Source organism: Sipha flava, unplaced genomic scaffold (assembly GCF_003268045.1).
Source record: "Sipha flava isolate LNK unplaced genomic scaffold, YSA_version1 201_pilon_pilon, whole genome shotgun sequence".
In the NCBI taxonomy this organism is placed as follows: Eukaryota; Metazoa; Arthropoda; class Insecta; order Hemiptera; family Aphididae; genus Sipha; species Sipha flava.
In genome coordinates this window covers 64,917-88,881 of record NW_020272791.1, presented here as the reverse complement: position 1 = coordinate 88,881, position 23,965 = coordinate 64,917, and the positions used below count along the sequence as shown (strand labels likewise).

Below are 23,965 nucleotides of genomic sequence, written 5' to 3'. Positions count from 1 at the left end.
GTGGTATACATTCATCGTACTAGAGTAATACCACGAATTTGTGTTAATTAATCAAATTATCTCCCTCTTAACACAACTTATTAAAACTATAATCTTATATAAACTAATTTTAAAATCATGTTTTTACTAACTTAATTACACATATAAATTGATACACCTATAAAATATTAATTTAATTTTTGGTATATTTTTTCATTTGCTATATAATATTATTTATTTTTATTGTTGAAAAATATACTTTCGAATGATTTGTATTAATAAATTTATGAAATTGGGCCTAAACCTATATAATATTTCAGTAAATAAATAAATAATAATCTTGACATTTTTATTTTTTATAAGCATAATTTTTATACTTAATACCATACGAAATTATTAATATATATGAACTATACTACATATCAACAAATTACATTTTAAAGATATTTCATTTATTTTATTTGATACTTTCAGTATATATTGATTGATATAAAAACCTTTAATATATTAATTTAACATACTTTTGGATTATCTTGTAATTATATGGAAATCCAATAACGATTAAAATTATTTTTTATTTTTTTTGTTTAAGTTTTTTCGATTTTTAAGGCCATAAATTTGCACCAAAAGTTTCATATTTTTTATTCATTTTACAAAAATCTAGGTAAATATAAAATATAATGTCTCAACAACTGGTCAAAATTTCTAAAATTAGTTGAGAAATAGGGTTGTCCTTAGGAGGCTAGAGGGCGAATAGGGCAGTCTACCATCATGGTTTTTTTTTCTTCAAACTGTTGTTATTTATTATTTGTATCATAGTAGGAACATCTATAAATGTGAATACATGTACGAAATTCGCTTCCTATTATAATAGGGTGAAGGGATGCCACTTTTAGATGTGGTTATTTTTTTTATTATTTAGGATAAATAATATTATAATTTTTAAAATTTTTTACCATTATATTTTTGTACACTTCATTACAGAATTATAAAATATCGTCAATTCATTATGTGAAATACTTGAAAATTAATTTTACAAACATAGATTTTAAGCCTAAATTCACATTAAAAAAATGGCAAATTTGATTGTATTTGACTTGACGATTTATTCTTCAGAATTCTTGCGGGGAACATTAATACGAAATAAATACAAAATAAATACAAGATGTAAATATTATTGAATTAAGTTCAATAAAAAAAAAAAAAATGCAAAAATAATTAATTTAATGAAATAACGCTAACCAAGTATTTGTTATTAAAATTGTATGATGAACATTTATTAGTCTAGTAAATCCATCTTTAGTTATTCATTATGAGTTAGATTACACTTAGTGATAAACCATGTAATTACGAAGATTATATTTTTGATTCATTTCAGATCGCCATAAGAATATCATTGTTATCAAGTAATACGGCATAAAAATTACAATTTGGGGGTTTGATTGTTGCCATCTTATAATTATCATGATTTAAAATTCACCGGTATTTATTGAAAATAACTCTGAAGCTTAGTAATTAACAATGAAACAACATTAATTGCTAAATCGTATTTCAAATCAAGTATATTATAATCCAAACATTGTGTTCATACCTAATATCTCCATGCAACATTGAGTTAAGTTTTATTTGAATTATTTGATTACTACCTATACTATAGTCGTTGGTCTTTAATTAATAAACTATTGATCAAGTGGATTGTTGATAAATGTTACTTCTATATCAGGGGTCGGCAATAGGCGGCCCGCGGGCCATGTCCGGCCCGCGGAAGGGAAATAACTGGACCGCCAAAAATTATCTTAATTTTCCCATATATCCTATGTATCACTCCCCCTCCGTTCATAACAAAAATTAAACCAATATTGAAATCGATTTCATTAGGCGGTGAGACAATAATAACGGTTTATAATTATCTGTATTCTGTGTTGTTGTTGAACGTGCCACAGTCACGGCTGCGGGCCGAGTCGCTTGCATTCGCGCGCGCGCGCGCGCGCATGTGTGTGTGTGTGTGTAAAATACAATATTCAGAGGCGATCTATTTTTATGATTTATTAGGAAATTACGATAGCGTTCATCGTATACCGCTGTTTATAATAATAGTCACGATAACAGAACACCATACATTGAACCTACTTCTTGAAACACAAATATTATTTAGTTCAATTTACGCGTTGCGTTTGTCGTTCGTCGTTCGTCAAGAAATTATTATAAATATTCGTATTCGTAGTCCGTCGCGTCTGTAGTGTTAAAACTTATTAATTTATAAATATTATTCGTGTATAATCGAGTATGTTTTCCAAAAAACGTAAAGTTGACAATGAAAACAGAAAGTTTCTGGCTGAGTGGACCGAACAATATTGTTTTACACTTCCAGTAAGAGCTGGAGCCGTTCCAGTTTGTCTTATATGTAACAGTACAGTTGCTGTCGTTAAATGTGCTAATTTAAAGCGTCATTATGATACAATGCATAAAGATTTTGAAAAAAAATTTCCTCTTAACAGTGCAGCGCGTAAAAATAAGCTCCAAGCGTATCTCTTGTCTTATAAAAATAGTACGACTATGTTAGTACAAAGTATGACTGGGCAAGAAAAGTCAGTAGAAGCAGCATTGCGTGTTTGCTGGACGTTAAATAAACACCAAAAACCATTTACAGACTCAGAAATTGTAAAAGAGTGTATGTTGGAAGTAGCCACTGCACTTTTTGAAGAAAAAAAGGACATAATTAATGCTATTCAAAGTATTCCTCTATCAGCAAGAAGCAATACAAGAAGAACAGAACTATTGGCCGATGACAACAAAAATAATTTAATTCACATTTTACAGATGGCTCCTTGCTACGCTATTGCAATTGATGAGTCATGTGATATTGTTGATTCTGAGCAAATTTCAATTTTTGTGCGCTTTTTAGACGTTGAAAGTAGAGTATTTAGAGACGAGTTGCTAGCATTATTGCCATTGAAATGCAAGACTCGTGGAGAAGATTTGTTTAAAACTTTTGACGACTTCATGACTAAATCAAATATTAGTTATGATAAAATTGTGTCTATTTCAACTGATGGCGCACCGGCAATGATTGGTAAAGAAAAGGGATTTGTTAAGAGAATCAAGGATAAGAATGCTGAAATACTTTCATATCAATGTATAATTCATCAAACATCCCTGTGTGGCAAACTTAGTACAACACTGAAGGAAGTAATGGACATAATGATCAAGTTGATTAATTTTTTGAGGTCCCGATCTGCTCTTCAGCACAGGCAGTTTAAAGATTTTTTATTTGAATGTGATTCAGTGTATTCGGATTTACTTCAATATAACAATGTCCGTTGGTTAAGTAAAGGCAAAGTGATCGAACGTTTTTGGAGTATAAAAGAAGAAGTTATCACGTTCTTGGTAAACTTGGATTCAGTAGAATCAAAGCAGTATCATAAATTCTTAACAAATGAGAGCAATATGCTATCTGTGGCGTTTTTAAAAGACATTCTTGGATATTTAAATGTACTTAATACTGAGTTACAAGGGCAAAAAAAGTTAATTTGTGATCTGATATCAAGTGTATCTGCTTTCCGACGAAAACTTGAAATCTTTGAAGAAGATATAAAAAATCAAGATTTTATTCATTTTCCAACAATCCTAGAATATAAAAAGACTCCCGACATAGACTGCAGTATGTTTTTAAGTTTTTTGTCAGACCTTGGTGAAGAATTTCGTAAGAGATTCAAAGACTTTGCAGAAATTGGAAAACTGTCTCAATTTTTAAAAAATCCGTTTGAAGTTTCTCCGACTGGAGAATGGATTGACGTTGCTACAAAATTATTTAAACTTCCAAAATCTTCACTTCAAATTGAAATTATTGATTTGCAAGAAGATATCTCATTGCAAATGTATAAAACTTCGTCCACTGAAGATTTTTGGATAAAGCATGTCTTGGATAAATACATGAACTGTAAAACCCTTGCCATAAAATTAGCTACTATGTTTGGCTCCACTTATGTATGTGAAACTTCGTTTTCAAAAATGACGTTTTTAAAAAACCGATACCGTTCAAGATTAACAGATCACCACCTTGAAAACACTTTACGCATCAGTTGTTCTCCAAGAGTACCAGATTTTAAAAAACTAGCTCAAGAAAAGAAATGTCATTTTTCTCATTAATACAATTTTGTTATTATTAGTATGAATGTATAATTACTTTATAAATAATTAAATACTTTGTCTTAAAATGTGTTTTTAATACAAAAATAAATACATTAATGATAAAATTAAGTTTAAGATTTTTTTGGCCCTCGAAATTTTTTTTTTTTAAATATTTGGACCGCCATATAAATTAATTGCCGACCCCTGTTCTATATAATAAGCCATTAAATGTGACTTAAAACTTCAACACTATTTTAGGCGTCTCTACAATAGTTTAACTGCAGACAGTCAATATCGTTCATTTATAAGAAGATTTTGTAATAACTATATTTTATGATTCCTGTCATTAAAAAATGTTTGAAGTATTTATTGGCACGAATCGTTGTATTGAGTAGAGGTTGTATTTATACTACGGTTAGGTTAGATTAGATCAGCGGTTCCCAAACTGTGTACCGCGGTGACCTAGGGGCATAGCAAGCAACTTTCTCAAGCACTTTCTAAGGACACCGTGGTTTATGGTTCATAACAAATAGTCTAAAATATTTAGATTTTTTTCCCTTATTGTTTTCGTAAAAGCTTTATAGCAAATAATGAAATATTTTCTATTGTATATTTGGAATTCTAATTTTAACCTTATAATATTTTTAATAATAATTAAAATAATGATAATAATAATTTTTATTTATTTAATTTTTAAGTTTAAAAATTCATTAATTCATAATTAAGTTAAATTTTAATAAAATTAATAAAATTAGTTATCAATGAGTATTTTTTTGTCCTATCTTTCATGTTATTCACAGCAAGGCACCATGGCTAAATTGAGTCCAAAAAAAGGCACCGCGGAAAAAAAAGTTTGAGAACCACTGGATTAGATTATACATCCATTGAAATTGTGTATTTATTTAGGGTAAAAGACGACACAAAGGTTTGAACAGAGTGCATCAGAACTAAACATAACGAATACGTTATTGTCGATCCCATTCGTTTCTTGTTATAATTATTTGCAACAATTAGTTGTTGTTAATAATAATAATAATAATAAAATTCAATACAGTATTTACGTGATCCTATTTATTCATACAATTGTTTTATTGCTAACCACTAATATCGAATGTGCTAATAGCTTTAAGAAACACCTAGCATAAATATAAATTATTTTGTAAAATTTAAGGAATAACAATAATTTACAATATCCTTTTACAATAGCGTTGTATGAACTCAGTAACACAGTAGAAAAAATATAAAAAGGTCTCAAGGAGTAACTTTTAAATTTATTTGGAACACTTTACCTACTGATTCTGTATTGATAGCAAAAGTGTATTTATAATTAATATTTGACTCGAGGTCAAAACCTGGTGATTCAACTCGTTTGTAATATAAAATATCCTATGGCGTATAATTTGTATAGAAAAATAGAATATAATAACAACGAAAACAATAATAATAAAAAAAAAATTACATATATTATCAACTAAAATAAAAGTAAAGAAAATTTCCCCAGGAATGATAATTGAGAAGGAATGTTAATGGACACATTCTAATGAAAATGTTGAACTTATTTGAATAGTGCTAGTGATTTTACCACTAAAAAATTATGCAGCACCTGAGAAATAGTTTTGGTTTTTACGATTTTGCAAAAGTTAATACACTGATGTATAGTGAATATCTATGAATATCATTAATACGCAATTTCAGTGTCAAATAACTTGTTTATCAAAATGAAGTATTGTAATATAAAATATTGGTTATAACTATTATATAAGTACATAATTTTTATAATACATACAGGGCCCCATTTATGCAAAGACATTGTGGATATTTTTCTAGGGCCCCTAAGGATCAGGAGCCTACGAAATGGATTTAATTATTTTTTAAGTTTAATTTATCCATATTTTTTTTTTAAAAAGGATTAAAAATATATTAAGATAATCTCTAGGTCAAGAAATTGTGGATGCCTTAGGAATCTTATCCATTAAAAATTACATCACTGCAAGCATTATTGATGCATCTGCAGAAAAAAAGGCTAGATATTTTTTTTTTTAAATTATGGAGATTTTATAAAAAAGTACCTATATCCTAATATTGTTTTATTTGCTATTAAGTATTGATTAGTTATTATATTTACTAATTATAATTATAATTAGATATTTTAACTCATCTGCGCATAACGTGTTAATTGTTCGCGAATATTCTGAGAGAAATTTTAATCATAGATGGATGGACACTCGTGGGCCACTATAATGACTACCAAGATCATTTGATTTAACACTTTTATTTTTTTTTTTTTATGGGGACATCTAAAGATGGTTATCTATTCTAACCCACCAAACGATCTTTAAGATTTAAAAATAAAATAATTATTGCGTGTGCATAGTTAACCAAGGAACAAATACTTTCTGCGATATACAGAGAAGTATGGGCGTAGCTAAGATTTGAATCAGGGGGGGGGGGCGAAAACATAGAGTGGTTTATGTCAAACTCGTAATTCAAATAATCTAATGATAGACCATTGGATTACATATAAAAAGTCAAAACGATTATACGTGTAGATAACACTCGGTTCCATTAAACTATTTTTAGACTTATATCTTATTTAATTTTTGATTTTAATGTAAAACCTACTCATTTAGTTTAAACAAATATAATTCAGTTTGAGTAGCAGGGATGGGCAAGTGCCTTTCTGTCTCACCCTCGCTATGCCCATACAGAGAAGTATTGCAACAATGTGAAGCATGCATTGCAAATAATGGTAATACCTTCGAGAAATTTATACGAAGAATTGTAAAATTTAATCAAAACTCACCTGTACATAATTTAATTGTTCAATAAAATCTAAATTTTGTTTTAAAATTGAATTAAAATAATATAATATATGTTTTAATTAACCAAAATTATACCATTTACAAGAAATTTGAGTTAAAATTTCTGTAGAAGTAATGTAAATTACTTGTACTTATGATAGTACACTTAATTTTTAAGAAAAATTCATACGAAATCACTTATAAAGTTGTAAAAATCTAAGTAGACTACTAAAAAATACGATAAATACAAATGTTATAAATCGAAAATTTAACTCATTCTCAATCAATCAATTTTGAATACAGAGCAAAACTTTAAAGGTCAAAGTTGCTTGAAATTTGAATTCAAATTTGAACTTAAAAATGAGGGGTTCTATTAAAAAAAAAATATTTTGTTGTGAATGCGCAAATTTTTTTTTAAAAATTAATATTTATAAAAAATAAATGTAATTTTATATCCTTTATGCATTACAAAAAACCCAAATTGCATACAAGGTTATGTGTTCGAAATATTTCGTGTTACCTTTATCGTTGAACCCACTGTATATAGTAAGTGTATAATACAGTATTAATAAAAGAAAATATGTAATTTCATTTACAATTCATAAAAATAGGTCAACTTTTTCTTTTTTTTCCGGGCCTAAAAAATTCTAAATCAGGCTCTGTGTACATGCTTTTATTTGTTTATATTTATAAACATAGTTTACATAACTGCATAACTGCGTATTTAATTTTTAATTTTTTAACTGTCTATTTTACTTATTTTTGACTAATTTACTTCTGTTTCTTATAGATCTTAATTTAAATTAGTTTTATTCTTAACAAATTCATGTATCTATTATAATTGTTTTTATAGAATAATAATAGTTATCTCTCTAGAATTAAAAACTAATCTGATTTAATAAGCTTAATAGATAATGAATGGAATTGTTTATTAAAATAAAGTAATGTTTAATTTTTATTACAATCTCCTACTGATTTTTCATCACTGATTATCAAAATTGGTTTACGAGCGCATTCATTTTCAGAGGCAGTTATCAAAAACGCGCCATTTTAAAATTATAAATATTTTAAATCCAAACGTACAATTTAGCAAAATGTGCAACTCATATAATTTTAATTATAATTATAGTATGATTTTAACAATCTTTATATTTGTTAAGAATTAATTTCTTTAAAATCTCATAATTTCATCCCTCTGTATGTTTCAAATAAAATAACTTATGTTAAATGAATTGTGATTACTTACTAACTTACCTAAAATAAGTACAAAACGAGTAAAAATAAAAAAAAAACTTAACTTTAATCTTTTAAAATGCACAAGCACGTTGGAAAATTCATAAATATTTAAAAAAAAAAATGATTTATTATAAGTTCTTAGTTAACCTTTTGTAGACCAACGGGACTTTTAAGTCCTCTGTGTATTTTATCCATTTAAACATAGATAAAATAAATTAAGTGCCATCTGACCATAGAAACTTATAAGTCACAGCATTTTTAATCGATAAAATTCTCGAAAATATTCTGTTAAATCAAAATATGGCGTTAAATATATCACTTAATAAAATAAATATTGTTTAGCCCATAAAATAAATTTCAATATTTATATAAATAACCTCAGCGCGAACCACTATAGATAATCACTGTGTTTTGTTTTTGTAATTTTTGTTATAATCCTGAGAAACAGAATTTACTGTTGAATAATATTTTTATTGAGTATAAATATGTGTTTATTAACAATAATCGCAATGGACTTTGAAGTCCCTATGGTCTATTATGACACTTTTATAGTTAACAAATATTCTCATTGTCATTCTCTCGCACGATAACAGTGTTGTATATGATTAATGTTCTTCGCTCTTGAGTTTGCTTGTTTGGTATTCAAATTTACTCAATTACTTTAAATTGTGAAATTAAAAAGTATTCAAATCTAAACGATCGTGAGATTGGGAATATATTAATTGAGACTATGAATTATAAATTTATAATGTTGAGAAACGTAAGCATCTATGTCTTAAATACAGTTTAAGATATAAAAAAATGACCATTTAATTTTTAACACTAACTATTTCCTTTAAGTTTATATTTTTTTAAATTTATTATAAGAACTATATATATATATATAAATATATGTAAATTGTCATTATATCTTTAGTTAATTAATTAATTTTTAACTAAATATTACCTTTTCATCATTGGATTTCGGAAAATAGTAGTATCGTAACAGACCATAGGGACTTATAAGTGTACTTCTTAAAGGAACAAAGAGACTTATTTGTACCAGCCCATAAAAAATATTAAAAATCCTCCAATTTCAAATTTAATAATTTTAAAATTCATCAAAAAAATATAAAATTGAAATGGTAAAAAAAATTTAAGTTTTTGTCACCATTTATTGTTGGTCTACAAAGGGTGATTTTGCCAACAATGAATTAAAATATATTTTCATATTTGATAAACCTATTCAGAACTTTAACTTGTTGATACTTTGGATTTTTTTTTTTTTTATTTTTTTTTTAGAACCTTTAGTTATTAACTATTACAGTTCAACAATTCAGATAGTGATTACATAAACCAATTAAGAAATTAAAATAACATTGAGACAATAGCAATTGGTGATAACTAAACGTTAAGTATACAAAAGGTGTTGATAAGAAATAATGATTATTTATTTTGATTCGGGAAGATATAATTAAGGAGAGACGGTATTCTTAGATAGCTATGAGTTTAAGAGTATAGATAAAAGTGAAATTAATGGAGTAATGAGGAAATGTAATTGTGTAATAAATTGAGATAAAATATTTGATATAGATTCGTTATTAGAATTGTTTGAGTTGCTTGAAGTTGCTTCTGGGTATGTTTTGGCCCTGGATTTTTCTTTGTGTCGGGTGTGCGTGGACAGGGACTCCATTGTGACTGATAAGATCATCATTGATGGTACTAATGGTGGTACAGGTGGTGTGGTCTTGAGGTGACCATTCTTATGATTCTTACGATAAGTGTTTATAAATTTCTTTGATGAAGGACAACCTTTAAAGTTCGCGGTATGTGCGCCAGAGCATAACGCACACTTTGCAGGTAGTTCCGAAGATTTGACACAGTCCTTGGTGAAATGGTTGTTGCCGCATTTTACACAACGTAGTGATTCGCTACAGTAGGAGCGAGTATGACCGTATCGCTGACATTGTTTGCATTGAGGAGGGTAACGGGATTGATGCGGATTTTCGACAACTATTTTGGAGTTAAGGAGAGAGGATATTTGGAAGATACTCCGGTTAAAATCCCTTGCTTCTAGGACAACGGTGAATAGAGATAGAGCTTGTTTACTAATTCTGTGGCGGACGTTTAGTACACTTATGATTGAGAAGCCCAAATCCCGGAGGGCTTTCTCTATATATTCAACAGGAATAGTATAATGCAGATTACGGATAAACACTTTGAAAGGGCGGATATGACGGGGTACCCACGTATGGCATTCTAAATCCGATTCGTTGCAGTAATCGACTAGTTTATTGTAACCATCAAAATTATGAGGTTTGATAATAAGAGAGGAACTAGAGCTCTTAAAACCCGTGTCACGGAATTCACGTATACACGTGAAATACATGTTTATCCAAAATATATATCCATTTTTACAATGGTAAAATTAGTAATTTTATGTTATACACTTGAAGTTTTAATAAAATATAAATAGTACAGTATTAAGTTAAGGATATACGTTTTTATTTTGGATTTTACACGTGACACGTGACACGTGAATTCCGTGAATTCACGTGTATTAAGAGCTCTAAGAGGAACCCTTGGCGGTAGCTGTAAAGCCATCGGTACCCACTAAAGATATTAGATCTGCTTTTAACGAGGAGTAGTTAGTAACATTACTTATGACAATTGGCGGTGCAGACATGCTCGTAACCTCGAATTTTTCATCACCAAGTTGTTTCGATAGTAGAGTACTAGGTTCATGTTGAGCCAAAGGTGAGACTGTGACGGGAGGGGGGTTAAAAACCTCGGGGAGGTTATCAGCCATGGTGAGGGGAGCGAACCGATTTGACGACACATAAGATTTAATTTTCTTTAGACTTGAATTGAGATTTGATGAAGAGGAGGACGAAAAATTCCGTTTGGTCGACTTCAGTGTAGTAGCACGGGACATGACAGACGGGTTTACGTATTATCGTGCAAAACACGTGAAAATAATTAAATAATAAACTGATAATAATTGAGCGCGTGACGTAGTGAACGTGCGTGTTCGACGGCAGACGACACAGAACTGACTTTAGATTATTATTTTATATAAAAAAATATATAGGGTAGTTCGATATATTGTATACACGTGTTAAGGTATAAAACTGACACAGTAATTATAAATATTACATTTATATTATATTTATTTTTCATTATTATAAATTGAACGTAGCGTAGTTTTTTTAATCAAAAATACTTACTAAATTACATTGTATTTTATTCATAATATCTTTTAATTAAGTAGTTTTAAAAGTAATAAGGATATATATATATATATATACACTCGTGTATACATAATTATATTACCGAGTAGAAATTAATTCATGAACTCGTCTCTCTCTCTCTATATATATATATATATGCTTACTGTATATTACTTATTAATAAAGGTACTCAACAATAAATCGATTGTTTATTAATGAATGATTTGCAAGACAGTAAAAAACCGGTGTTTCCGAATTGCGTGCGAATATCATTATTTAGAATGAATTGCGTGCGCGATTTTCTCGCGACACAACCGAATTGCGTGCCACGGTTTTTTATTTTTAATTTATCAATTTTAAATGCATATTTTTGATATAAGTTTATATTTTTACGCATTTTTATTTAAATAGAAAATTGTTAAACAACCTTAATAGACTAAAAAAATTATAAATGAACAAATAATACATTTTGTGTTAATACATTAAAATAATATAAACAATTGTTAAACAACGTCAAAATATAAAGGTTTCAAAACTTTTCAGAGTATAATAGATTAAAAAAATTATAAATATATAAAAAGTGCATTGCAATACATTGAAATAATATAAAAATTATTAAAAAAAGTCAAAAAATATTAGTAAACAAATAAATATACAAATGATTTAAAAATATAAGTATAAAAATGTTATAAAAATTAAAAATTAAATTAGCAAATTTTTGTATGTCAAAATTTCTACGAACTCCAAACGGGTTATAACTTGATCTTTATACTGACGCATAATTTCATGAATATAATTTTCTTTTTCCATTGTCACCCGTCGTGTTTGTGTTTGATTTGAGCTACGCATTTTGATGTAAACGTCAGTTTGTACATTTTTTAAAACTTCTAAAAATTTAAAAATATTTGGATACGAAGAGTAGAACATACTATTGAGTTTCGAATGAAACGATTCACAAGCATTAGTAGTACGCATTAAACTATTAGAAAACTCCGTACGTATTGATGGTAGAAATTTACTGCTTTGTAAAATGTAATTTTTTTCAAAAAAGTCACAAAAAGCATTTAATTGCTGATTGTTTGGTTTTATAGTCATGAAATCTCCAAAAAAACATTTTTGAACTTCCTCAGGTTCTAAAAAGGATAATCCAAAGCATACTTTTAAAAATTTTCCGATTTCTGATTTTTTTTAAAAGTTTTTACTTAGGCCAAGTGATTGAATTTTTCTCCACATAGTCTGGCCCAAGTGAAAGCGACAGCCTTTACGAACTACTTCGGGAAAAATCTCTGAAATTGCCAAGTGAATAGCTTGTTCGAAATCAGCGTATATTATACGTGGTGTAAATGGTCGTCTATTCAAACTTGTACGCGTGCAATTCGAATGTGCCACGAAAAATACGCGCACGCAATTCGAACCTATTACAAAAAATACGCGCACGCAATTCGATTGTCAACCAACATCGCTTTTTTTTTTTGGCACGCAATTCGGATGCAGTCTAAAAAACATATATAATTATTTGAAATTAAAATGATATATATTTGTATAAGCTGGTTGGCAGGATTTTCAGATTACCAAATCAACGATGATGAATTAAATGAGTCTTAGAATAAAATTCACAATCAAAAAAACTTTTATGTAAAAAACTATAATTAAAATGTGCATTAATTAATTAAATTATTATTTAGGAACAAATAATAATAATTTATAAATAAAACATTTAAAATCAAAATAACAGGTACTTAATTAAATTATTATTTAACAAACTTAATTTGTAAAGAATTATAATTATGATTATAATTTTCAGTTATAATATGTAAACAAGGCACAGATTTAGTTGTATATTCTTATATCATTCCTTAATTCCTCAGTATAAAAATATTTTATAGAAATTTAATTTTTTTTAATTATAAGATAATATAATTATTGAAAATCTTATTTAAATATTCGTAATAAATATCTACCTAGTGTCAAAAATCAATTTATTATTTAGATTTATACTAAAACATACTTTAATATATCATTTAAATTGTGCATTAATTACAAATTCAATGGACTTGGCTCATATATTCATAAGATGTTTTATTGTTGTCGTCTAATCAAATAATAAATAATAAGCTAGTCATTATAATTATTTCCCTAATAAAATAGCTTGTTATGTTATATAAACTTGTAACCAACAAATGCCTAAAGAAGATTAATCAAATCTATACCTCCGAAAAATTCAATATAAGTTATTTGAAAAAAATGTTTGGTTTGTTATACAATATTTATACAATGTAAAAGAAATTTGTGTCGGTCATATAAAGCAACATATATTTATATTCAACATAATATTCATATTATAATACTGATGTAGGTATAATAGTTATAATTAATAGCGTATTTTTGTAGCTTTAATAAAAAAATGTAGTGATCCGGTTTCAAATGATCTTAAAATAAACAAATAATTTTAATTTTTATGTAACTCAATTGAATTAATTATCTGAAAAAAAAAATTCTAAAATAATTAAATCTAATTATTTTTCAGATAACAATAGAGATACTCAACATACTCAACAGAGATTATTTAAATTGTTTTATTTATATTATCATTTGATCAATATATTCTTAAGAATATTTTTTTATATACAATATTATATGCTTGACTTCTAGTCAAAATATTTTTAAATGTCTTTTTATTTATTATAATCATAGTAAATTTACAGATTAGTTTATGAAAAATAATATAGCCTGTAGGGATTTATATATATATAAATTAACTAAGCCTCGTCCTTTATAATATAAGTCTTTTTATAAGCTTGACTGTGTACAGAGTTTCCGGATCCAGCATGTTCAGTTTGTTTATTTAGGTTACTCCTAGGAGTGATTCATACATTGCTACGGTTAACATAAATTATCAATAAATATACATGATGGTAGCCAGCAGACTTAACTGTTCATTATGATAAATAATACGCTAGATATGAACCGTATTCTGATAAGTGTAAAATACTTACACTGTTAGAATTAAGATAAATCTAGTTGATAGATAAAAATATAAAAAAAATTAAAAAAATATAAATATGTTACGAAATTTATTGACTAAAGATGTACAAGAAGCTGATAGAATACAAATTAAAAAAAAAAATGAATCACAGTTTCTGGTATTTATTCTTTTAGCATTCAAGTATTTGATTTATAATAGATATTATAAGAAATATATAAGGTTAAAACAATAATATAATATAATAATGCTAGTGTATGAAACTTTAATCACGAAAGAAAAAAAAATCTAACTAACATAACATAACTAAATTACAATGAACATTATCCTCTACTTAAATTTACAATATAAGAATGATAAAAGTATCAAAAACAAAAGAATATGTCAAAAACATTGGATCTAATAGAAAACAACTAATAATTAATAAAAAGAAGAAAATATGTATTAATTTACTGGATAACTACCTTTAATATTTAGGTTACCAAGTCAAATCTAAAATAACCATAAATTCAGTGACTCATTATGCATCTCCTGAGCCGTTTTGTTTGATAGTTGGCAAATGATTTTTTCTTTCAGTAGTGCCACACAAAATCATTTTGAAATATTTACTATAAAAAAAAAAATATTTGAATAAAGAACATATTTTAATATATATTAATCATATATCTCGTTCACAGGATAATTAACAGAGAACTATGTAGATTTTTAATGTAAATAAAATAGTTGAATATGTATACCGTCGTAAATAGCATTGCAAATACCGTTGAATATTTATAATGCGTAAAGAAATATTTATCACATAATATAATTATTTCAAATGTATTGTAATTATTAAATATTTTCGTATGGTATTTTTCATATTCTAAAATACGCTATTAGATACGTATGTAAAATTTTATATTTATAGTATAATTAAATAAATTACAAATTATAATCAAAATCAAAAACACATTTAATAAATTGAGGTTATCGAGTAATACAATAATATGAATATTTCAGATTTTCTAAACTTATCACACACAGTTTGTATCACGATAACTTTAAAAAAACTTTATTAAATTTATTCTACTTTCTAAAACGTTGAAATCGCAGTACCTACCTATTTTGTGTTGTTTTTATAATCTAATAAATTTCGTGGGTTACAAAAAGCATTAGATACTTCAAACTAAATTTTTACGGTATAAGTTTGAAAACTTATGAAGAAGTACACGCTAAGTACAGATTAAGTGTGTATATATATATTATGCTCAATTTGTGAAATAATATCATTTTGTATTTTGTTCTTAGATTAAATTAATGTAACTTTTAAAATATAACTATGAGCCTCGGATAAATTATGTTTTCTGCCAACATGGATATATTTAAGAAATATTATGTGTTCTCATGTCGTAGATCAAGATTTTTTTTTCAATTTTGAAATTACATAGGTTAGAAAAACAGTCGATGCAATTCGATTTCATCAAATGTTGTGCACCATCAATTACTTATCGTACATTAAAAACGATACGGTAATAATAATGTATACAGTAATGCGGCAAAACTCAGTATAAACAATGCACGCGAGTTTGATTGAATTTCACCTTTTTTTTTCTCATGGAACCGAATTTGTTCGAACGGTACATTCGATTTCAAAAGCATAATCTTATATTCGTATTCCTTCGCGCGTGTTTTAAACAATCGACAGCGAGGAAGTCTAAACAAAACCAGCACATACTGCAACATACAGCAATATTGCGTCACCAAGGTCTTTTGGAATAGTGAAATCGCGAGGTAAATAGCATGAGAGAATTTGGCTTTTGAACGGTTTGCGGCACGCAAGCTGCAATGAATATCTCTGATATATATATTTATGAATACATAACCCGTCGGTAAGCACACTGGACATCACGTTTCATCTCGAAGGTTTGCCAAACTGCATCATTACGGTTGTTGAAGCAATGAAAAAAAGTAAAAAATAAATATAAAATAAAAAAATAATAAAAGTATTCGTCGCCTTACGATGTCGTAAGTAATGTTTTCGGTCTACTTAGTTCGCGGTCTTGCTGTATGCTCTGCTCTGCGGATATACTCCGCCAAACGCTGTAGAGACCTTATGATTTTCATGCCTCCCTACCATCCCTCGTCCTTAGAAACGGTTTCCGGAAGCGAGTAGATTGGACCAAAGCCACATGACCGGAGAAAGTGTATACGCTTACGGACACTCGGCTAGTGTCTTTTACCGGCCATGCACCGAGAACACAACGAGGTGAACTGTCCCGCGGTCACCGTCGTGAGGGTAAACCAATCACGATGGTGCTGTTCGTGTACGGATTTAATATAAGTCTGCTGCGTAAAACTAGTAATTTATCGAAACCGTGTGTACATCGGAATTCAGAGGGCGAAAAGTAAATTGCAGACCACTGGACGGACGCCAGACCGGCTGAAAAAAAAAGGAAAGAAAAAAAACTATCCCGTTACGACCACGGTAAACGTATACATAATTCATTATAAACCGAACCCGAAGTGTCGATTGGCCTATCATTCCGGTCGGTCCGTCGCGATCACCCCCAACGGCTAACCTAACATGTACGTAACGCGTTTTCAACCTACCAGTAAGCGTGCGTTCGGAAAAATTGTTAGTATTGTTTTCGTACTATTTTTCATCCCCGGACCGTTTAAATTGTTCGTATTTTTTTTCGCTCACGAGCCCACCAATCCTACGTAGAACGATGACAATTACCTGGGTGTACTCGGGATGACGGTGACGAGTGCGTGTTGTATCGGGCGCGACTGCGGCCGCGGACTGGTTGCGGCTGGGGCTGGTCGAGTTGGTTGCAGGAGACGTAGGTACACAGCCGTGCGACGGGGACGCGACGCAAAACGATTGCGAACACGGTGGCGGCGATGGTGACACACGCGTATCTGAGGCACGCGCGAGACCCGTGGGCACCGGTGGCTGTGGTGGCGGGCGGCGAGCGGACACGTGACGCGCGCGCGATATCCCACGGCGCAGGACGCCGGTCGACTGGCTCTCTAACGCTCTCTCCGCGCGCGTGCCGAACGGCCCTGAGAGAGGCGGCCGTCGCCGATCTCATCGTACCCTGCGCGCGATCGGGCGGGATTCTGCGGCCGAGATGCGGGGGTAGGGGACGCAAACGCGACGCCACGCACCCCCGGCCGAAATTCTTCGTCCGTTCACCCGACCGCACCTCCACCCCGCACCGGATACCGAAACCCTTGAATACCCGTTCGCACGTCTTTCCTCGATCTCCCGATGACCGTCTTGACCGCTGTTCCACCGCCACAGCCACCAGCAGCAACAGAGGTGTGACGTTGGTGGTCGTGGATCCAGGGCCGGGGATCCGAATACGCAAGGGCCTATTCGTCATCGCAGCAGCTACGATTATTCGACAGCGGCCCAAAAGCGTGAACGCGAATTTTCGCGTTTCCGTCCAAGTCGCGATACCATGCTTTTCGTCGGGGCATATTTTAGGGTGGCGAAGAGGCGATCATCCCCCCTCTTGAATCTGTATTTAAGAAATCGATTATATGTGAGATACATATATCAATTGTTTTTAATGTGGATCATTTTATAACAAAATCAAATTACTCTTGGTTGTGAATACTGAATTGGGCTTTTTGTCGGGTCCATATTTGGTGAAAAATCAAATAAAACACAAGCGTAACTTTCTAAACACAGACAGATGTTAAAAAATAACTACACAAAAGTCCATTCTAAGTGGATCCGATATAAGATTAAAAAAAATTACAAATATTAAGGGTTCACCTGATTTTAATACTATCAAAAATGTTATTTGTACATTTTGAGCCTGAATTAAAGAAAAAATTTGAGTCACCTCCCCACCCGTAGAAGTAAATTTAAATACGACTCTGGCGTTTCGTCGTCTAGTATCCCGCGGCAAAGATCCTGGCACGCGGTAGCAGCCCACTCCCCGACTGTACTGCAAAGATACTCCGTGGTGGGAGAGAAGGAAAAAGCACGCGACATGTGCGCGACAGTTACACACCCGTATCGGTGCGGGCCCGGCAAATTGGCTCTCGTGACCGACCCCGACACAATCGCCTCTAAGGTTTCCCCGGCGCAGCGCACCCTCACATCCCACCACCTCGTCCTTGACGGGAACACTACGAGAGCAAGACGCGTTAATTCTGTTTCTCGTGCGTAGGACGAACGCGTGCGCGCGTATCACCGCACGGACGAGTATTCCGTACACAACGGTGTCTCCGAATCTTTCAACGGTTCTGTTAAGTGAAAACGTACGGTCGATCATTAATCGTTTTTCTAAAATTCCGAATTTAAATTGTACACTCCGTTCACCTCATCCAGCAAACAATGGACGGAGGTGATCGTCATGCGTCCCATTAAAACAAACCAAATCGCCGATTTATCCGATGCGATAACGCGTGGGCGAGCAATAAATCCGTCGGTGGCATAACCGTACGACGTTGACGGTATTATCTCCGCTCGTGTCCGCCGGTGGAATGACGTCACCCGGATCGAACACGCTGCCGCACTCAACCAGACTATTTTATAATGAATACGTGAACGGTGTGTTTATAGCCGACAAACGATGAGTGGTTTTAGATTGATGTTTCTCAATTCATACCGATGTGTAACCAAACAATAACTTGTGCCAATATTTTGGTGACGTGGTTCGACAATGATTGTCGTAGAACTCGGGGTGGTACGTTACGACTCGATGAAATGCATAAAGAAATACATAATCGGTTGCGGTGTGAATTGTTGAATTCGACAGTTTCAATAAATGACAAATATTACGAGTATGATTTGATAAACCCGAACAGCGTGGTAATGACTGCACAAGTTGTACACGAATGTATACAACTATAGCTTATGCGTATAAAAATGATAAAATAATAGCTAACAGCAACAATATGGATTCTTAATACATTATGTAACCTACAGATATATTTTTATTCGTTTTAGAAAATCATATTTTACAGCACTAAAATATTCTACTGAAGTCACGTATATGGTCGATCATAAATCCAAAACACAAGTAGGTATAATGTATTGAGCCTAAAAAAATCTCATTGTTTTGCAATAAAATCTGTTATATTTATGTTCATGTAATATACAACTATAAGTTACACTCAAAAAATTTTTTTTTTTTTTTAAAACCATGATTGCATGATTGATAGCTTTTAGACTTTAAGAGAAAGCTTGCTCCCAAGTGATCCATTCTGAATGTAATCCTTCCAAGTAATAAACTTTGAGTGTCAATAATATTCTATGCCTTTATGTAGGCTGTATTAAAAATGAAAAAATTAACATATATCCATTTTATAGATTAACATATTATATGTGCTTTTTTATTTTTAACTGTTAATATTAAAACTACGATAGCTCAATATCTACAAAAATATAAACAACAAAATTACAAATTAATTGTTATCAATTTTGATTCTTTCACAATCGATCTATATTTAATAAGTAGGTAGTTTTTAACATATTGAGCATCATCTTATGCAAGTATTCTCTCATTCAGTTACATTTTGTTATTTTATAAAATCGACTACCCACATCCATCGCTTTTTATAGTTGGAACAGAAGGTAATAACAGATGGCATATTTTACATTTTATTTCTAAAAATAGAAATTCTGCTAGGTGCTGTTATAATTATATTTTTACCGTCTGATGTAAAAATGATTGCGTTTTTGTTTACATAGAAAATCTAATCACGCGTTTTAGAATTAAAATAACTACTAACTTTTGACGTTTATACCTTTTTTTTTAAAATTAGTAAAAATTGTAATAGTAATAATTGGTAATATTGTATTTGTAAAACTAAATGAAGTCAGTATCTATTTCCAGCACGATTGTAATTAGAGATCAGTTTACTAAAATTTTATTTCAAAACTTGTAGGTTATATTATAACACTAATCGTATAATTACATAAACTATGACGACAACGATTAGATTATTACCGGTGAGATATTTCTTTTAATAGGATTTTGATTTTTAATGTAAATATTTTCGAGATAATACATATTTAAAATTAAGATAAATAGGAGCTTTGTTACTACTTTTGCGTCTACTAACCGAAATTTTTTTCGTAACTGCGTATTCATTGAAATATGCATTTAGGTTAAATATGCCAGAATATGCAATATTAGTGATGAATTTCAATCAGTATGATTCGTCAAGATTACTAATAAAAATTTAAATAATTTAAAAGGAAAAAAATATGCAAAATCACATAAATCTGGGCTCAACTGATGAAGTTATTATCAAATAATTGTACATCATTGAATACTTCCAACTTATTTTTTTATCATAATTCACCTCCTGAAATTAACATACATAATATAACTAATTTATTATTATTGTATACATTTCACACGGTTAGAACATTTTATTATTAGATCACGTAAAATAATAACATTTAAATTTATGAAACCTATATATTTTTTATCTATTTTCTTATTTAATAAATGTTTGTATTTTGAGAAAATTGTGAACAGTTAATAGGTCTGATGTTTCGTTCCAATTAATTTCTGATAAAGTTTAGTGTATAAAATGAGTACTGATTTTTCTGTAAATCGAGTTCCGTGTAACAAACAGTGTTGGGACTTTTCTAGATAAATTATCTAGATAGATTTTTTGTCATATTTTATCTTATCTTGATAAATAACGCTAAGTTATCTAATTACTTATCTGAGATAAAATTTTTACTTATCTAGATAATTATCTGTATTCTTTCCAAGATTAGAGTTATTTTTATTCTTGTACGGAGACGAATCCAACAAATCAGAGATCATCAAAATCGGTCCAACCGTTTTTGAATTATAAATTCTGTAAATAACCTGACTTTCTTTTATACATATAGATTTTGTATTCATAATCATAATTCGTGTATTATTAATAAGTAATTATTATTTCTTGGTATGATATTTTGTTTGTAATTTCAAATCGGGAAAATATTTTTGGTATTTTTAAATTTAATTTCTTATTTTTTCACGGAAGTTTCAAATATAGTAGGTATTTGATTTTAGTATACACATGTAACTCATATGCTGAATAATCGTTACTTCACTCTTGGTACCCGTAAAGTCGTAACTACTTATAGAATACTGAAAAATCAGCACATTAATATTATATAGAAAAAAATATTGTGAACTTAAAATATTTTTTTATGTATTCTGTATTCATTCAAATACATACAGAACAATTTTCATTTTTTTTTTTTTTTTTTATGTAACATTTTAGTGATTAACTATCATATCATATTGTACATTATATATAAATACTACTTAATGGTACACTATATTACTACAATAAACATTAAAACCTAGGTACCTATTAATAATAAAGTTTATAATTGACTCTTCATAGATATTATTAGAATATGAAATATTGACCAAAAAATAACATTTTTTGAAAATGTCTTTTTTTTTTATCTATATAAAAATGTTATTATCTTTTACCTTTATCTAGATAAATTTTGTATGATCTATTCCTAACACTGGTAACAAATGTCAAATGAAAAAATGAAAAAATCGAAAAAGACGAACACATGAGGGAAGATACAATGACGATGACAGATATTGTTTTATTTCTTAATTAAATGAGCAGATGATATAAATTGTCGAAAGTGGAGTATATAATCACTATTTTTCACCGTAAATTATCTAAAATGTACCACAATGATAAGACATTGCAACGGTAATATCTAATTATTTTGTCAGAAATGTCAAATTTCGAACATAATGCAATACTGTTATACAAATTTAAAAAACGATGGATTTGTTTTGAATTGGGACTATAAGTTAACAATTAATATCACCATAAAAGGAAAATATTATAGATTACATAAGGTACACTCCCGAATACATAAGTGTAGTAATATTGCCGATACAAGATGCCGTCTAACGCAATCTCAATCGATATTTAATTCAAAGAAATTTAATAATGTGACGTTTATTTACATAGAATTCTATTAAATTTTTGGGTCAGGTACAGATACAGATACAGATATGCAAATATTTAATATTTTACATGGTGGAATTTATAAAATTTAATTCGATTTATTTGATATTCTTATTAACAATATTCTTACTTTAAGAATTTTTTATAAATCTCTGAATATATGGATTAATTCCAGTTTTTAAACGAAACTAAAAATACAAAATATATGTGATGCTATAATTAATTGAGTTGCTTGTGTTAGAATAATCTAATGATTATTACTTCTCACGTATAAATATTTCTATTGAAATTTATATGGTAATATGCGAGTTTGTCAAAAAATCTTTTTTAATTATTTAAATATTATTAAATATTTCAATGATAATTTAAAAATATACGTAGTATTTTAGATTTTTTGATATTTGATTATATTAGTAATTTTTTTTTTAAATGTATAATACTTTTAGCTAGTACCATACTTTAATAGAACTGTACGTGTAAAAAATACTTTCAAATTATGAAATTATAAATTAGATAATTATAAAATACGAGTATATGAGGTTTAGAATATTGTCTACTGTATTTAAGAAACTAAAAACCATATCAATATATTATTATACATTTATTTCTAATGCCTAATAAAATGACTACTTAATAAAAACTTTAAGCATTATTACAATATTTTTAATTTTTTCTTCTAGTAAACTATATAATCGGAAAGTGGGATTTGAATAACATTTTCAAAGTAGGGGATAGTAATATATTAATTTTAATTGTTATTTAAATTGTTTGAATTCATATGAAATTCTTAAAGAATGTATAAACCTTAAAATTATGTATAATATGATTATTTCATAAAATTAAATTAATTTCACTGATATTTTATATTTAAGTTTAATTTAATAAAATCCGCAATACTAATCATCTCTACAAAAAGTGTATGATAACTCTTAATAAATAATCATTTTTATCCAAAATATATTTTAAACATAAAATTTAGACCTTAATACATTATTTGTTCAGATATTATCGTAACAACCACAAATAAATAGTTTATTGATATACATAAATAAAAATATATGAGAAAATAAACTTCTTTAATTTTTTATAAGCTAATGACCGGATAGATTATTTGATAATGTTGGAAATCAATGAAGGACACAATTTAGTTTGTCCTAAAAGGCAAACTATATCCCATGTTTAAACATTTTAAAAACACTTATCTAACGATGGATTATGAAAGTGTGTTAAATAAAAACATTATATTCGTTATGATTATATAATAAGTATAATAGATATACTATATACATTTATTTATAACTGAGATATTTATACGTAAATAACTTTTTATAAAATAGTTATATTTCTTAAAAAAAAATGTTTTGATGATACTAGAAAACAATTTAAAATAAGCTGATTTATTTTGGTATTTTAAAACTGATGAGGTTTTCTCAAAAATACTATTTTAAATAAACTCAAGAAACTACATTATCAGAAATCACAAAAATCGTTACTTCGTTTAAATATATTCATATTTAGTACATTTATTTTATAGTATATTATATAGTTCTTTGTAATCTATATTTTTAAATTTCATTTTATTGGAATTAAGATATCAATGTATAAATTTATTTAATGACTGATATTATGATTTGCTTATATATATATATTACTAATTTATTAATAAATAACAA

General features: G+C 29.0%; 2 protein-coding genes across 3 annotated transcripts in view; one reads left to right on the top strand and one right to left on the bottom strand.

Moving 5' to 3' along the window:
• Positions 1-17,355, bottom strand: part of LOC112682271 — a 274,831-nt gene extending 257,476 nt beyond the window's left edge. For both annotated transcript variants that reach the window (XM_025552809.1, XM_025552810.1), the window contains exons 1-2: positions 17,059-17,355; positions 14,804-14,947 (exon numbers count right to left, since the gene is read on the bottom strand). The gene's annotated coding sequence lies outside the window, so the exon portion shown is untranslated. The remainder of the gene's footprint in view (positions 1-14,803; positions 14,948-17,058) is intronic.
• LOC112682276 (general transcription factor II-I repeat domain-containing protein 2A-like) lies at positions 2,266-4,128 on the top strand. The gene has a single exon (XM_025552814.1). The coding sequence runs from the start codon at positions 2,266-2,268 to the stop codon at positions 4,126-4,128; it is 1,863 nt and encodes a 620-aa protein (XP_025408599.1).
• Positions 17,356-23,965: the final 6,610 nt, after the last annotated feature.